This window comes from Ylistrum balloti, unplaced genomic scaffold, assembly GCF_031769215.1.
Source record: "Ylistrum balloti isolate Yb309-2 unplaced genomic scaffold, AGI_CSIRO_Ybal_v1 Utg370378, whole genome shotgun sequence".
NCBI lineage: Eukaryota > Metazoa > Mollusca > Bivalvia > Pectinida > Pectinidae > Ylistrum > Ylistrum balloti.
In genome coordinates, this window is record NW_026782264.1 from 47,238 (window position 1) to 66,001 (window position 18,764).

Here is an 18,764-nt window from a genome sequence, read left to right on the forward strand (position 1 = left end):
ACCACGGGAGGTTTAATTGCACACGGCTATTCGTGTACATATTTAAGATGACTCGGCTACCACTAAGTAGAAGAAGAAACACATACTGTAGAGTTTTGAGATATCACATTGACCACTATTAGGGAAAATATATCTGTTCCGGTTTCCTGACTGTCCCTATTTTTTCTTCCGAATCTAATGTTTTTCCAACAATGCAGAATCTCCAAGTTGGTTTTGCATGTGTTTTGTTAGATGGTGATCACTAGTTCTCTGAGGGGTGTTAAACATCCATAACGCCCCAACCATATCGCACCAAAAGTTGATATTCGTTCTTAAATGTATGACGGCTGATGGGGAATAACTGTTTAACAGAGATAATGGCCTCCAATACCTTAAATCTAATCTTGATTTCTTTGTTTTGGATGCAGTTAATTCTGCCTTGTCCCTGAAAAACACAAAGTTGTGCTTCTTCTCATGATTTATTCAGAAAATTTAGAAAAAAAATAATGAAGAAAAAACCATCAAGACCTGGTGATTTAACATTTCCCTTAGTTTCTAAAAAAAAATAAAGAAAAAAACCCCAACTCATTTCAATCTACTTAATATACCTTTGATATTTTAGGCCTGTTCTGATGTTAGTTTTCATTGTATAAGTTTTCTCCATTTGTGTAATATCCATCACTCATTTGTGTAATATCCATCACTCATTTGTGTAATATTCATCACTCATTTGTGTAATATCCATCACTCATTTGTGTAATATCCATCACTCATTTGTGTAATATCCATCACTCATTTGCGTAATATCCATCACTCATTTGTGTAATATCCATCACTCATTTGTGTAATATCCATCACTCATTTGCGTAATATCCATCACTCATTTGTGTAATATCCATCACTCATTTGCGTAATATCCATCACTCATTTGCGTAATATCCATCACTCATTTGTGTAATATCCATCACTCATTTGTGTAATATCCATCACTCATTTGTGTAATATCCATCACTCATTTGTGTAATATCCATCACTCATTTGCGTAATATCCATCACTCATTTGCGTAATATCCATCACTCATTTGTGTAATATCCATCACTCATTTGTGTAATATCCATCACTCATTTGTGTAATATCCATCACTCATTTGTGTAATATCCATCACTCATTTGCGTAATATCCATCACTCATTTGCATAATATCCATCACTCATTTGTGTAATATTCATCACTCATTTGTGCAATATTCATCACTCATTTGCGTAATATCCATCACTCATTTGTGTAATATCTATCACTCATTTGTGTAATATCCATCACTCATTTGCGTAATATCTATCCCTCATTTGTGTAATATCCATCACTCATTTGTGCAATACTGCTCATCAATATCAAAATAATCAAAAATACTTTTTTTTCTACATATTAAGACATGATTCATTACAACAAAGATCAGACAGCAGCGATTCTAAACATCAAACAGATTTTATTTAATAAAATACTAATATATTACATCAAAAGATATTAATGGAGAAACCCGTCTTTGTTTAAATAAACTGCTCTGTGTGAGAATACCAAGGAATAACTAGATAAGGTTATTGTTGGGTCAAAATAAGTTAAAAATTGAATTCTTACTCCATTCTTAACTTTCTTTGTCTTGTTTCTTGTATTTGAGATAAACAATGTACCTTGTGTGTGTAAACATGGTATACTGACGGGCTGTTTGGCCAAAAGCTCATGGATGAATGAATGAATGCATGTGACTGCCAGTGATAGTATAACAGACCTTGTTGTGACTGACTAGAAGCTTGAAAACTTGTGACTGTAATGTTTAAACAAGAGGCCTAGTGGCCTTGACGGTCACCTGAGATAAGCAATTTTGAATATAAAGGTTATCAAGTGTCATGAAAAAGAAATTGTGACACTGAATATAGTAAACCAGTGTCAATACATGCATTCCATCAAAACTGTCATCCTATACTAACAATTCTTGTAAAGTTATTTCTAGTCGGAAATAACTGTTATGCTCAAAAATGCAATTTTTCTATGAAATTACAGTAAAGTCTTATAAAAACTATTCCTTCTCAGGAAGAAATGCCAGACTTATTTTGGTAATTAAAGCACCTAAAGATGATTCCATCCATGAAGAGCATTTGATTCTACCATATCTGGGTGTTGAGAAGAAGATTTTTGAAATCTAGGTCAATTTTACCCTTTTTGGCCCTGCCCATCAGTCCCTGGAGGTCAGTCTAGATCAATATGGGCATACCATCACACCATCATCCTTCACTCATAATTCTGATTGAGTTTGAAATGTTTCCAATGAAAATTAAACAAATTATGCTCAAAAATCTAGTTTTCCTATATAAACTATAGTAAACTTTACCCCCTATCCTGTGTTGGACTAGTGTTGGACTTGTGTTGGACTAATATAATGTAAACCACTGGCATTTATTGTTAACACTGGTCATCAGATCTTGAAGTGTCCAGTACTTAGTTTACTACAAGACTACTGTGTAACTGGGACACAGCATCAGTGATCCTTACTGCTGATGTTTCTGTCTCTGACTTGTAACTTGTGTATAACTGGGACACAGCATCAGTGACCATTACTGCTGATGTTTCTGTCTCTGACTTGTAACTTGTGTATAACTGGGACACAGCTTCAGTGATCATTACTGCTGATGTTTCTGTCTCTGACTTGTAACTTGTGTATAACTGGGACACAGCATCAGTGATCATTACTGCTGATGTTTCTGTCTCTGACTTGTAACTTGTGTATAACTGGGACACAGCATCAGTGACCATTACTGCTGATGTTTCTGTCTCTGACTTGTAACTTGTGTATAACTGGGACACAGCATCAGTGACCATTACTGCTGATGTTTCTGTCTCTGACTTGTAACTTTTGTATAACTGGGACACAGCATCAGTGACCATTACTGCAGATGTTTCTGTCTCTGACTTGTAACTTGTGTATAACTGGGACACAGCATCAGTGATCATTACTGCTGATGTTTCTGTCTCTGACTTGTAACTTGTGTATAACTGGGACACAGCATCAGTGATCATTACTGCTGATGTTTCTGTCTCTGACTTGTAACTTGTGTATAACTGGGACACAGCATCAGTGATCATTACTGCAGATGTTTCTGCCTCTGACTTGTAACTTGTGTATAACTGGGACACAGCATCAGTGATCATTACTGCAGATGTTTCTGCCTCTGACTTGTAACTTGTGTATAACTGGGACACAGCATCAGTGATCATTACTGCAGATGCTTCTGCCTCTGACTTGTAACTTGTGTATAACTGGGACACAGCATCAGTGATCATTACTGCTGATGTTTCTGTCTCTGACTTGTAACTTGTGTATAACTGGGACACAGCATCAGTGATCCTTACTGCTGATGTTTCTGTCTCTGACTTGTAACTTGTGTATAACTGGGACACAGCATCAGTGACCATTACTGCAGATGTTTCTGTCTCTGACTTGTAACTTGTGTATAACTGGGACACAGCATCAGTGATCATTACTGCTGATGTTTCTGTCTCTGACTTGTAACTTGTGTATAACTGGGACACAGCATCAGTGATCATTACTGCTGATGTTTCTGTCTCTGACTTGTAACTTGTGTATAACTGGGACACAGCATCAGTGATCATTACTGCAGATGTTTCTGCCTCTGACTTGTAACTTGTGTATAACTGGGACACAGCATCAGTGATCATTACTGCTGATGTTTCTGCCTCTGACTTGTAACTTGTGTATAACTGGGACACAGCATCAGTGATCATTACTGCTGATGTTTCTGTCTCTGACTTGTAACTTGTGTATAACTGGGACACAGCATCAGTGACCATTACTGCAGATGTTTCTGCCTCTGACTTGTAACTTGTGTATAACTGGGACACAGCATCAGTGACCATTACTGCTGATGTTTCTGTCTCTGACTTGTAACTTGTGTATAACTGGGACACAGCATCAGTGACCATTACTGCTGATGTTTCTGTCTCTGACTTGTAACTTGTGTATAACTGGGACACAGCATCAGTGACCATTACTGCTGATGTTTCTGTCTCTGACTTGTAACTTGTGTATAACTGGGACACAGCATCAGTGACCATTACTGCTGATGTTTCTGTCTCTGACTTGTAACTTGTGTATAACTGGGACACAGCATCAGTGATCATTACTGCAGATGTTTCTGTCTCTGACTTGTAACTTGTGTATAACTGGGACACAGCATCAGTGATCATTACTGCAGATGTTTCTGCCTCTGACTTGTAACTTGTGTATAACTGGGACACAGCATCAGTGATCATTACTGCTGATGTTTCTGCCTCTGACTTGTAACTTGTGTATAACTGGGACACAGCATCAGTGATCATTACTGCAGATGTTTCTGTCTCTGACTTGTAACTTGTGTATAACTGGGACACAGCATCAGTGATCATTACTGCAGATGTTTCTGCCTCTGACTTGTAACTTGTGTATAACTGGGACACAGCATCAGTGATCATTACTGCAGATGTTTCTGTCTCTGACTTGTAACTATAATGGATACGGCTAGTGATTGTTATCATAATGGGTTAGGACCTAGGACAAAAACACTGTCATATTTTTCAATCTTTAACTGAATATGAAATGTAATTTGTCAATCAATTTATTACAGACTGTCATACATGTAAACAGTTGTAACAGACAATGAATTAGTATCATGATCATTGTTGTAGCTGGTTATGAAATATGCCAGTTATAACTTCTGGCTGGTTATGAAATATGCCAGTTGTAACTTCTAGCTGGCTATGAAATATGCCTGTTATAACTTCTTCTAGCTGGGTATGAAATATGCCAGTTATAACTTCTGGCTGGCTATGAAATATGCCTGTTATAAATTCTGGCTGGCTATGAAATATGCCTGTTATAAATTCTTCTAGCTGGCTATGACATATGCCAATTATAACTTCTGGCTGGCTGTGAAATATGCCTGTTATAACTTCTAGCTGGCTATTCAATATGCCTGTTATAACTTCTAGCTGGCTATGAAATAAGCCTGTTATAACTTCTAGCTGGCTATGAAATATGCCTGTTATAACTTCTGGCTGGCTATGAAATATGCCTGTTATAACTTCTAGCTGGCTATGAAATATGCCTGTTATAACTTCCTCTAGCTGGCTATGAAATATTCCTGTCATAAATTGCTATAGCTTGCTATTACTTGTTCCAAAGTTACAAAGCTATCTAAGAAGTCCTCTTCTGCTAATCCATGGCGTACATACTGATGTACATAGGCACGTGATGAGAACATACTCCATGCCTTATCCACTATATGGTCCAATGTCCGTACTGGTGTCCGACTGTTTGACACTAAAGAGGCACTCTTCTCGTAGTTGCTGAAAAGACGAGGCTGAGCACCAGTGAGGAGACAAGCACCTGGGGGTACCCATGGGGCATACAATGAAGAGTCAGTAAACATAGAGGTATCAGCTGTTGCCACATCCTTACCACGCAACACCAGAAAGTTGGCAAGAGACAGGTTGTGGCGGGTACTCCCGCGTGGTGTTTCATCTCCTAACTTCACCTGCCAGTTTATACCTGAAATGAATTTGTTTTTAGAATTAAATCTCTAATAAAAGATTATTGTTACCCCTTAGGGCCTCTATCACTCACCTGTCTTTGTTTTGTTGATTATTTTATTCAAACTAAAGAAAAAGGAATTCTAACAGTTTGAAACTATTTCTCCTGCCACTCTGCCCTTATCCAGTCAGCTAAACCAATTATATACAAGTCTCCTTCACCCAAGAATGCTTCAGATCAAACTGGGATAGAATCCTGTTAATCCTACAGGAGATTTTAAAGAATCATGTATTTCCCATTTTTGGCCCTGTGGCCACAGGGGGCCGAGACAAACCATTTATACAAGAGTCCTCTTAATCCAACAATATTCCAGACCAAATTTGGAAAAATCCAATCATTCCTACAGAAGCAGAAGGATTCAAAGGACGTTCTTCCATTTCCTGAATTCGGTTTCTCACTTTCTGCCCACAGGATCAGTCTTACCATTTCCACAACACTGAGTCTCCTTTATCAAAGTATGCTCCAAGCCAAATTTGAGCAGAAACCCGGCATTCGTACCAACAGAGAAGGATTTTAAGGAATTTCGTCTATTTTCCCTATTGGGCCCCATCCTTCCTGCCCTAGGGGCCATACCCAACAGTTATACAAAATTTAGTCCCCTTCTACCAAGCATGTTTCAGGCCAAAACTGTACAGAAACTTGACATTCCTACAGGAGAAGCATTTTAAAGAATTTGGCAATACTCTTATTACACAAAGTTGATTCCCCTACACTTAAGGATGTCCTTTGGATCAGACGAGAGAAAAATTATCCTGATACATACATGTACATGAAAATACTGCTTTCTATCAGGATAATGTGTATGAAGCATTTGTAATAATTATCATCTTTTTATAATTACATACAATGCTTAAAAATCATGCAAAATTGTCAGTAAAAATCAGTTACTAAAAGCTGTGTACAACTTTTATATTATAAAAGGTGCTTAGACATTAGCGTATCATTAGAGTTTTTGTTCTTTTTATTTCATTTTCATATATAAGTTTTTTTTTCTTTTCAGAGTGTGTCAATTGTGTACTATTCCTATTTGATCAAAAATTGAACAAAATAAAACCTATTTATTTACTTTACAGAATACTACCATTAATGACCTTTCTCCATTTATCAATTGGTTGAGGTAAGGAAGAAGAAAATCAAACCTATTTATTTACTACATAAGATGTTACAATTACTGACCTTCCTCCATGGCAGCATCAGCAATAAGCATCTGCCTCAGGTGTTTTAGTAGTCCATGCCACTGGTAGGACGAGAAGGTCATAGCTGCCTCAGACATCTGGGGAATGTTCTTCACTGTTAGCAGTTTGTAATCACTGTGTGGGACCAAGTGCTCCATCAGCTCTCCTGTAACAAAGGTCAAGGTCATGGCTAACGAAAATCAAAGGTCAAGACTGGTTATATCACATAATACACACATTTTCATGACTTAGAATGATGCCTTTGTTTAGTGTGTTAGAAAACTAGTTGACATATCCCTAGAAATATATTTACCTAGTGTGTTCTGACAGGAGTAGCCAGGATATTTGTCTACACATACAGGTTGTAACACACTAGCCAGCTTGTGTGATATCTCTTACCTAGTGTGTTCTGACAGAAGTAGCCAGGATATTTGTCTACACACACTGGCTGTAATACACTAGCTAGCTTTTGTGTTTTCACTTACCTAGGGTGTTCTGACAGGAGTAGCCAGGATATTTGTCTACACACACTGGCTGTAATACACTAGCCAGCTTGTGTGTTATAACTTTATTGATGTCACGGAAGGATATCTTCTTGAGGTCTAGGAGCTGTGAACAGATCTTCTGGATGTGGTCATTTTCCATGACAATGAGGGCATCTGCCGTACGGTATAGATGTGACAGGGTCAACACAGCATTATAGTTCTGTACGATCACCTCGCCCATACTGTCAACAGATATTTATAGTTCTGTTCCCTCAATAAAATATCCTGAACAAATAGCATAGAATGCTGAATACAGTTTAGATGGGTTAAAAGTGATATGGAATTTTTCATTGATACAATGTAGCAATGGTACAATGTACTACAGTTATTCAAGGTAACTTCACAGCATTTGTTTTAGACGACAAAAGGTATTCTTATAGGTGATGTGTGTGCAATCTCTGAACAAATTCTTAAAAAATAATTTTACACTTAATATATTTCAAGTATAAATCAAGCCTGTTATTCCTTGTTTATCTTTGATTGTGATGTAAATGTATTTGAAGGAGAAATCAACATTTTCTACAAAGAATGATTTTAGATAAGTACCTGTAAGGAAGGACCACTTGATTGAGGAGAAAAGAATGAGGAAACTCGTCCTTGATACACTCTGTTATGTAAGCCCCAACACCAGACCCTGTACCTCCAGCAACACTCATCAAAGACAGGAAGCCTGAAAGATTATCACATTTCTCAGCCTCTCTTTGGACCATTTCCATGACCTTGACTTCCTGCCCGTGGCCATGGATACAATAGCCATGCGCCCAGTTATTTCCAGATCCTTTCTGCTGACAAAGTTGCTGTTTGGCAGGATACATCCATTGGCCTGTTTTCTTAGCATCACTGCATGTCTGGGCTATCACCTAAAACATTCAGGAGAATCTGTGTGTCATATCGCATATCATGGCTTGTCAATTATCTAAACATACCATTAGATTACTAGATGTGTGCTTACATAAACACACAGCGGATCTCTTGATCAGCTGTGAAAGGGAAAGCTTTCTACACGGAAAGTGATGAGACACAAAACTGAGATAAAAGAAAACACAATATGAATTAAATAAAGATCATAATTTCAGCATATTATTTAGTGACTGGTTATCGGGAGGCAGAAAATTAAATGTCTCAATATTGTGTTAGTGAGATGAGAAATCAAATTTTAACCTTAAATATGTATGTAACCCTGGTAAAATACTAGCCGCAATATACCACTCGGCTAGGGAGAAATTCTCTTTAGCTCGATTGGTTGAGCGTCAGACTAGTAAGCCAGGGGTTCCAGGTTCGATTCCTAGCGGAGGCATTGAGATGAAAAATGACCTCTGTTACATGTACATTAACATTCATCTATCACTAAAAACTGGGTGTGCAATTCATGTCAAAATACAGTATTCTAAAACATCCCTTTTTTCAGTAGATAAGTTAACCCTATTCAATCATAAATAGGTTACATGATTTAGAACTATTCTGTTGGGTCCCATTCTTCTTACACAGATTAAAATATGGTTACCCAAATATCCAGACAGAAGTTAGACGATGTACATACAAGTGTCACTTATGTATTGACAGCTACTACAATGTATGTGTAGAGCATTTAACTCAGAATAATAACATCAAATGGTAAAGGTTGTTTTATCATCCCCTGCTAATCGCATTTGCAGGGAATATTAATTTGGTCTCCGTCCATCTGTGCATCCATCCGTCCGTCATATTACTTATCCGGGCTATAACTTCAAAACGGTTCAACTCAACTTCACAAACTTGTTGTATATACTAAGTTAGTACCCTTGTTGTGTCTTTTGCTATTGACAACATTTCATTTTTTTTTTTAATTTTTTGTGTTACCATGGAAACATAGCCAAAAACACAAAATTAGTGTTTACTTTCCTTTCCAGGCCACAACTTCAAAACCGTTGCACTTGACTCAACAAAACTTTCTGTATATAATTGGTTAGTGCCCTAGTTGTGCTTTATAGCTATTGAAGACATTTAATTTTTTCACATTTTTTCAGTTACCACGGAAACATGGTCCTGTATTGGAACTGGATTCTAACAAAGAAATGTTTGTTGGATGCATATTACTGGAATAGATATATGATCAATGAAGTAATAACGACAGCATGGATAAGTGAATTGTCAAATTTTCGAGGCAACCTGCCACTTAATCATGACACATTTACTTCGTAAATCACATCACATACTTAGAACATAAAACAAATACAAATTTATAAAGTAAAATTGAGAGCAGTAATGCAAATTTAGGTGTCTCAATAATCCCCTCTGCCAACTGATGCGGAAGGCCCTTTACAAGGGACAAAAAAAACATCCTAAGTTGTTGTATGGAATATGGTGATTGAAATATTAAAAATGTTTCATCTAGGTACTGAGATTTAAATAAAATATTTTTGATATTTTAATGTTATCATTGAAAATATACCTTGGGCTCCATGTCAACCATAACTGCTCTTGCCTCAGGAACACTTTCTTTAATGTGATCATTGTAGAAAAATCGAGACAAAACCTCATCTTTGTAGGCCTGATTCTTATCAGGAGGTACCTAAAACATTCAAAAGAATCAAACATCTTTGTAGACCTGATTCTTATCAGGAGGTACCTAAAACATTCAAAGGAATCAAACATCTTTGTAGACCTGATTCTTATCAGGAGGTACCTAAAACATTCAAAGGAATCAAACATCTTTGTAGACCTGATTCTTATCAGGAGGTACCTAAAACATTCAAAGGAATCAAACATCTTTGTAGACCTGATTCTTATCAGGAGGTACCTAAAACATTCAAAGGAATCAAACATCTTTGTAGACCTGATTCTTATCAGGAGGTACCTAAAACATTCAAAGGAATCAAACATCTTTGTAGACCTGATTCTTATCAGGAGGTACCTAAAACATTCAAAGGAATCAAACATCTTTGTAGACCTGATTCTTATCAGGAGGTACCTAAAACATTCAAAGGAATCAAACATCTTTGTAGACCTGATTCTTATCAGGAGGTACCTAAAACATTCAAAGGAATCAAACATCTTTGTAGACCTGATTCTTATCAGGAGGTACCTAAAACATTCAAAGGAATCAAACATCTTTGTAGGCCTGATTCTTATCAGGAGGTACCTAAAACATTCAAAGGAATCAAACATCTTTGTAGGCCTGATTCTTATCAGGAGATACCTAAAACATTCAAAGGAATCAAACATCTTTGTAGGTCTGATTCTTATCAGGAGGTACCTAAAACATTCAAAGGAATCAAACATCCACTTCACATGTATGTCATACCACATGTAGCATACCAAGTATACAAGTTGGAAAATGACCTGATATGTATTTTTATAATTCTAGTTTCAATGACCTGATATATATTTTTATAATTCTAGTTTCAATGACCTGATATATATTTTCACAATTCTAGTTACAATGACCTGATATACATTTTTACAATTCTAGTTACAATGATCTGATGTACATTTTTACAATTCTAGTTACAATGACCTGATATATATTTTTATAATTCTAGTTGCAATATCATAGATGCAGCTGATATCCTGAAAGATAATGTAACAGATTGGTACATATACAGTTAAAAGCTAGAAATGTAAGCTAGTTACAGACAAGAATACTTGTTTGGACATGCAAAATATGTGTCAAGTTAGGAAAATGAACAGAAATGAAACCATCCCCTAATATCCCATACTGGGCTTGAATTTATATCAGATCAGTATACATAAACATTGTAGGTTAATAAGAGTTAAACACGGTCTGTTCAAATTGTTATCTAAAGCCATAAACATTGATAATGATAAAATATAAATGATATTTGAAATACATGGAGCTCTTTACCAAAATTAGTGTTATCTTTATCATTAATCTAACAGGATTATGGCCTTTCTTCCTTTCAGCAGATGGGAAGTAATATCTATCAGCGTGCCTTGATAGTCAGGACTACTAGTATACATCAACAGTCTAACTAATGTTGATTACATGTAAACAAGCATATTTAAGTGTGAGCTTCAGACCACTTTCCTCTAGAACATAGAATTGAAACACACTGGTCACAGAATGGGATGATGCCCCCTCGGTTTATTGTTTCCTTGTACTGATAGAATTTAGTTTTCTCCTGATTTCCTTCAACATATATCAGAAGGTGGCATCAAAATAGAAGCTCCACAATGCTTATATTAATTGTTACACATGTATAGAATTAACTGTGTAAAATAAATATTCATTTTCATTTCTAACATGTGTACAGAACCTAGTTTATTTATCAGGCTACGAGTTTACCTGTGTCTGTGAGGGTTTGATGAGAATATCCTCCATGAAAGTCTGGAAGAGTTGTCCTCCAACTTGATTCCCACACTGACCAAGTTGCAATGTGATCACAGACATCCTGATTTTTACTCCCAACAAATCATATGTGTCTAGCAGTCAATTAAACATCCATCTTCATACAAACATGTGTTTACTCTTCACTCTCACAATGGCATCTCCATGGTACTGCTTCCCGGACACCTGCTGGTAAGTGTTGACAAAAAAAGTGCATATATTTATATATTAACCTTTCCATACATTTATATTTAAAAAGATCAACCTCAAATTTCATATCTATATTTCTTTTTATATGTTGATTCATGTAAACAATCACAAGGCGTTTATTTTATTATTGGTACAGGATTTTATATCTTTTTTGTATTTTCTTACAAACTTTAAATCTGTACAATAACTCCTGGAAAGCATTTGACTTGAATAAACCTAAAATTCATTCAAATATCCTCATTTTGTAACCTTATGTTCAAATCATTACAGTACTAGACTGTCTGATTATTACAGTACTAGACTACTTATCAAAGGTCATGAATACAGCTTACTCCACTAAAATTATGAGGAATCAATCACACAGCTAGAAATTGTGTGAGAGAAGGAATTTGGTGTTATTATAGACTCAAACGTAACTTTTGAAAAGCATATCTCTTCTAAACTGAACAACACAAATCAGCATATCTCTTCTAAACTGAACAACGCAAATCAGCATATCTCTTCTAAACTGAACAACGCAAATCAGCATATCTCTTCTAAACTGAACAACGCAAATCAGCATATCTCTTCTAAACTGAACAACGCAAATCGTCATATCTCTTCTAAACTGAACAAGACAAATCAGCATATCTCTTCTAAACTGAACAACGCAAATCAGCATATCTCTTCTAAACTGAACAACGCAAATCAGCATATCTCTTCTAAACTGAACAACGCAAATCAGCATATCTCTTCTAAACTGAACAACGCAAATCAGCATATCTCTTCTAAACTGAACAACGCAAATCGTCATATCTCTTCTAAACTGAACAAGACAAATCAGCATATCTCTTCTAAACAGAACAAGACAAATCAAAGGGTTGGACTGATACAAGGGCCATGAAACACTTTGATTATAGTACATTCTGTATCTTTGTTTAAGTCACTTCGCATCTAGAATATAGTAACAGTGTGTAGTCACATTTTAAAACAGGAGTTATAGATTCATTGGAAAATGTACAAAGGACAGCGACCAAGATGCTGCTAAACATGTCACACTTTTTATATGAAGATCAACTAAAAAGCTTAAATTACCTACACTCACATATCGCAGAATGAGAGGTGATAAGATTGAAACTTAACATAACAGGGATTTACGTTGCGAAACTTATAGAAAATTGTTCACCGGGAAGAAATAGAGGTCGTCAATTAAAAGTAGCCAAACAATGACCATACATGGATATCAGGAAGTACTGCTTTACAAGTAGAGTAGTCGACCTGTGACTACCAGAAAATGTGATTAGCGCGGAAAATGTGAAAACATTAAAAAAAATCGTTTAGATAGGTTATGGTATAACCATCCAATGATTTACAATTACTGCAGTGACTATAACTTTAAAATTCATTAACCGGGAACGCAAGCTGATTTTAATAGTCAGGTTCATGTATAGCCCAAAACGGAGGGACCATGACAAACTATGTTCCTGCTTTCGGAACAAATATATGTAGTTAGGTATTAGGGCCTTGACAGATGAGGCTGTACCTGTAGCCTCGCTGACGTTGTTGATGCTTTTTAGATGGACCCAAGAATTCATAATGTTGAGTCACATCATTCACGTGTGCAGGCTCGATTGATCGATAACGGGTAATCTTACGGCTGGTTACAATAAAGATATGGTTTACTTCATCTACAAACCCACGATATTAGTATCTGATACATGTTATAGATCATTGTCTTTTGGACGCTTTACCCGTGCAGAAAGCAGCATCAAACGCTTAAAAGACACAGATTTTAAAAATAAAAATGGCAGCGTCCTTGCGAACACTGTCGTGTAGTCCAATTTACACGGTTTTAAGAAGCTTACAGTTAAGTAATCGAACACAGGTATGTTCATATCAAATTATGGCTATATAAAGCTAATTTTGCCATCATACATGGTGACTGAAGTCGAGCTCGGTTCCAGTAGGGAAAACAGATATACATGCACATAGAGAAAACACGATTACCACCGACTTCTGAACTCCGGCATGAAAATCTATGGCTCTGTCAATCGAGCAAAATATCTAAACCACTTTCGGTGTCCCAATAATCTTGTCGCTGTGAAATCACTTCTGGCATATATTTATCATCAATATGCAGGAGGAGCACAGTAACTTACTGACCACAAGGCGTTTGTTGTATTCCATCTTTTGGGACATCGTCCGATATAAATGAGTCACATTGGGAAATCCCAAAAGGGATTATTCCATCACTATAAATCATAATAAATCTGATTTTCGAGTCAAGATATCAAACGTCTATGTCTACAGTGGTTGACAGGATTTTGTCGTCTTGGAGTTGGTTGTGCAGTCCTTGGGAAATATGAGAAATGGTATATATATGGAGTAATGAAAAACACTCTCCCTTGGTAGAACTTTTGTATCCACAACATAACTTTGCTTGCATGTAAGCAATGATAATGGAACTTAAAGTGTAAACATTGATAATACTAAGCAGGGTTTTCCATAAGAGCCGGTCGTCGGCCAATTTGACAGGCTACTTTGATCATTTGGCGCTACACCAATCCAGTTCCGTAGTAATGTTCCGTACACGACTACATGTACACGGCAGGCCAGCCTCCTACTTTCACTACACAGCCTACTACTAACAAAATTATGGAAAACCCTGACTAAGGTCATGTGCAGTGCACCAAATTACGGGCCCACAACTCCATATTTGAAGAGTTACTGCCCTTTTGTTAAAATTTTGTGTTTAGAGCACAACTTTAGATTGTTTGTATTTAAGCTAGGATAATGAAACTTGGTGGATACATTGATCTGGCTTACTAAGACAATGCGCATATTACCAGGTTCAGGGTCCTTGACCCCTCAATTACAGAGTAATTTCCCATTGCTATAAAATTTTGTGCCCGGAACATAACTTTGTCCTAAGTTAAGCAAGGATCACAGAACTTGAATATGCTAAGTTGATGTGGTGTGTACCAAAATCAGGGCCCCTTGACCCCTTGATTACAAAGTTATTGCCCTTTTTTAAATTTTGTGTCCAATAATATCGTTTTTTGGGAGCATTCAGTGATACTTTTGTTTTGTTTGGTAAACAACAAGTAATCAGGCATACATATATAATTCGACAAATAAGATCTTTGTTTCAGTCTGTCTTAATTTTTGTGATATTGATTTGGATTTACAAGACGGGACATCTATTGGTATAGGGAGAAACTGTAACTAAAGTTCTTTCTTAGGGTGGAACAGTCTATAACTAGATATACATGTAAACTGTCTTACATTTAGATCCAGGTTCCATGCCGCAGTGCAAGCTTTCTGAAGAAATTTTGGAAAGGATCTTCAAAATCTGAAGAAGCAGAAGAAGAGCTAGAGGATGAAACGTTTGAGTTTGCAAGGAAAACCCCTATCACAAGTTTAGATGGATTACAGTCCCTAAAAAAGAGAAGGTACATGTAGCAGAAAAGTAAACTGAAAACCTCTTATTATAGTGAAAAAAAGATTTTCATATGCCCAGTGAGACCAGGTGTAGTGAAAGTTAAGTTATCTCTTCATACAGTAAATCTTTCAGAAGTTCATGAAATAGTAAGAACCTATTTCCATAATATACATAACAATTAAGATGAAGTAACACAATTTCCATGAAATATGTTTTGTGAAATCATAATTTTTCTGGCAATAATTCATTTTATTTTTGTAAGCAATACCATTGATATACAATTCCAGTATACATGTACATTTCCATTCCTGTAAAAGCTTAATTGTTCCTGTTGTGCTATGTTACATACTGTACAGACAGAGATGCAATCTGTAGGTGACCAGCCTGTGTGGTGAATATAAATGAGCTGCATTTAAAGTGTACTAATTCTGGTGTTGCTTAATGATAAATTTCACATTTAATTGCATGTTTCCTTAAAATATTTCATTACTCTTGAAGTTGGCTTGATACAAAAAATGAGTGATTATGAAATAAATTATTAAGATGTTTCCTATATATTTTGTGTAAACCTTGAATTTTCATAATTTCAAAAAATTTGATATGCACAAAACTGAAAATATAAATGTATTTTTAGACCCTTGTAAACACTTGTAAATGGCATTTTTTGGTGTCTTATTTGAATAAAAGTAAGACTTTATAAAATTAGAACAATTAAGTAAATTATCTTATTATTTTGGAACATTTTCTTCAGGTTAGTGATGTCAGTACAATAAAAGTTCTTATAACACAACCAGTAGAAGATTTGATTGTGATATGTTAACCAAAATGTATCCAAATCCACTACGATACATTGTTACCAACTTGTATGTATTTTTTTTTCTATAATCTGTTGACCATCTCATTACCCTAGGATTATAGTAAAGCCAAAATAGTTGGTGAATTCCTAACCATCTTGTACATGCTAATCAGTGCTTCTACTCTCCACATTGCTCATTTGTCTGATGAAGATGACCTTGTAGTTATCAAAATGTCACACTCAAATCTTCTACTGGTTGTGTTATAAGAACTTCTGTTCTAAATTCAATTGTTGAAAAAGGTCAAATTAGGGAGCAAAATCTGCAGTCTTTCATCTAAAAAGGTAGAGTTGGCATGTATGCATATCAAGTTACAAACACTTGAGAAAATTATATTTCCATTATGGAAGAAAAAAGAAAGTGTATAAGTGTGTAATAAATAAGAATTGTCCTATCAGTGTACATACATTACACTGAAGTATCCTAAATCTTATGCCTTAAACATAGACAGATACCAGAATCCTAATTCTGTAATTCTGATAAAGTGTACTGACAGTGGTTATGGTTAATTTACAGTGGTGTGAAGACAAAGAAATGCTACACTCCCCCAGACGATGTTGAGGAAAGGATACAAGCAATTGCAGATAATATTTTTGGGGAGCATGAAAACTGGAAAGAGACACTGTTAACAAACCGTATAAACAAATATAAGGTTTGTATTGATGCTGGATTTACCGAAATTTACAACATTCTTTGTTTAGGCACCATATAAAAAGCTTTTATAAACACTACTGATCTCTTACGTTTTTGTTTAGTGTACCCTATAAGTTTTCACTCTGACAAAGTTCAAGGAATCATTTACAAAGTAAATACTCCCTCTTTCCTTCTCTAAGCATATCCTATGTATTATTTATTCCGGTCTATAGCAATAGCAATTATCAATGTTATCCAAACCAAGGCTTTTGACTGACTTAATCATACATATTGAGATGATTGTTATTATGACTTTCAAACGATTATGCAATGCCTTCTTGTCACAGGTCATATTGAAGATTTGAATCATGATAAGTTTAGATATAAATCAGATTGAGTAATTCAAAACGAGTGTAAATGAGGCTTGACATTAATGATAAGTTTAAAACTTGTTTGCTTCTTTAGTAAAGCAGATGTTGCTGATGTTGTCCTAAACCAGCCTTGGTAATTCACCATCCCTATCTTTCATCAGATGAGAAAATATGACCACATGGTGTCTTGAATCTTAAATTGGTACAGAAAAAATGAGACTAGTTTCTTTTCAATTGAAAGGGAGATAAGTTAAATGATATATTTAGAAGCTGGCAGTTATCTGAATAATCCCTCCCTATATCCATTATAATACCCTCCCTCCATATATCAATTATAGTACCCTTCCTCCCTATTTTCATTATAATACCCTTCCTCCCTGTTTCCATTATAATACCCTCCCTCCCTATATCCATTTTAATACCCTCCCTCCCTTTATCCATTACAATACCCTCCCTCTGTATATCCATTATAATAACCTCCCTCTGTATATCCATTTTAATACCCTCCCTCCCTTTAACAGTTATAATACCCTCCCTCCCTATATCCATTACAATACCATCCCTCCGTATATACATTATAAAACCCTCCCTGCCTATATCCAGAGAGCTTGACATTTTCCAATGAGTTGGCAAGTCTTTGGTAGTGTAGATTTCTACATATTCATTTTGTGTCTGTGTTATGGGTTGTTTTGGACTTTTCTGTTACCTTGTTCTGAAGTATATCTGAGTTTGCAAGGAGATATTTCTTCCTTAACAGTATGTACTTTATCAGTCTGAATAGTCAAAAAATAAAGAAGAGAAAGGTTTATTATCTAACTCAATATTCATAAAATTCATACAGTTTATTCTTCTTTCAGTTTCTAACCAAAACGATAAAGGAATTTGATCACAACATACCAAACATGGTGCTGACACACCTGGATAAAGTGGAAGATGTTGTCGACCACTTCAGCACTGAAGTCCGAGGGACAAGTGCTCTGGAGGACATATCCAAATTAGACCTGCCTCAAAACTTACATATGAACTTAGACTATATAAGATTTAATAGTAAAGAAGATACATTATTTGATGGTAAGACAGCGTATCCAGAACGGCCTACAATCATACATAGCATTAAACACAGACGACAGTATAAAGGATCGGAAGAGGAATGAATTCTGCGTATGTCATTTTCAGGTGGAAACCTTATACCTTTTTAAATCTCGACACCTGAAAAATTGCTGAACAAGAAAGCAAGATTTCTGTAGTGCTATTGGAATATAAAGGTAGTGTTGATAATTGTTTATAAGTTATATGGATTTATCATCTGTATAAATTTAAGAATAAACAGGCAGGATTCTATTTCTTTGTTGCTATGGATATACAGATATTGTGTAAGACTTGTGTCGAGTCAATTTCATTCATAGTCGTATCAAAATAAACCTCTGTGTTGAACACTTTGTCAACTACAGTGGGATACAGGTGTAAAATAGTCACAAATTATTGCAGTGAAAAAATACACATATAATAGTAGGGGTTTCTTGTAGACCACAGAGTATACTGGTTAAGGCTGTATACACTATATAGATATTTTTGTGAAGTTGACATTGCATTACAACAATAAATGAA

General features: G+C 35.7%; 2 protein-coding genes across 2 annotated transcripts; one reads left to right on the forward strand and one right to left on the reverse strand.

Moving 5' to 3' along the window:
* Positions 1-4,373: 4,373 nt before the first annotated feature.
* LOC132554103 (tubulin delta chain-like) lies at positions 4,374-13,490 on the reverse strand. The gene is made up of 7 exons (XM_060218402.1): positions 13,400-13,490; positions 11,626-11,856; positions 9,772-9,891; positions 7,887-8,200; positions 7,281-7,522; positions 6,797-6,961; positions 4,374-5,578 (listed from the first exon to the last, which is right to left on the reverse strand). Exons 2-7 carry the CDS (start codon positions 11,728-11,730, stop codon positions 5,175-5,177), a joined length of 1,350 nt encoding a protein of 449 aa, XP_060074385.1. The 5' UTR covers positions 11,731-11,856; positions 13,400-13,490; the 3' UTR covers positions 4,374-5,174.
* A 170-nt stretch (positions 13,491-13,660) lies between these two features.
* On the forward strand, positions 13,661-18,764 carry LOC132554102 (large ribosomal subunit protein mL50-like). The gene is made up of 4 exons (XM_060218401.1): positions 13,661-13,741; positions 15,148-15,308; positions 16,669-16,804; positions 18,014-18,764. The coding sequence occupies exons 1-4, from the start codon at positions 13,661-13,663 to the stop codon at positions 18,308-18,310; spliced, it is 675 nt and encodes a 224-aa protein (XP_060074384.1). The 3' UTR covers positions 18,311-18,764.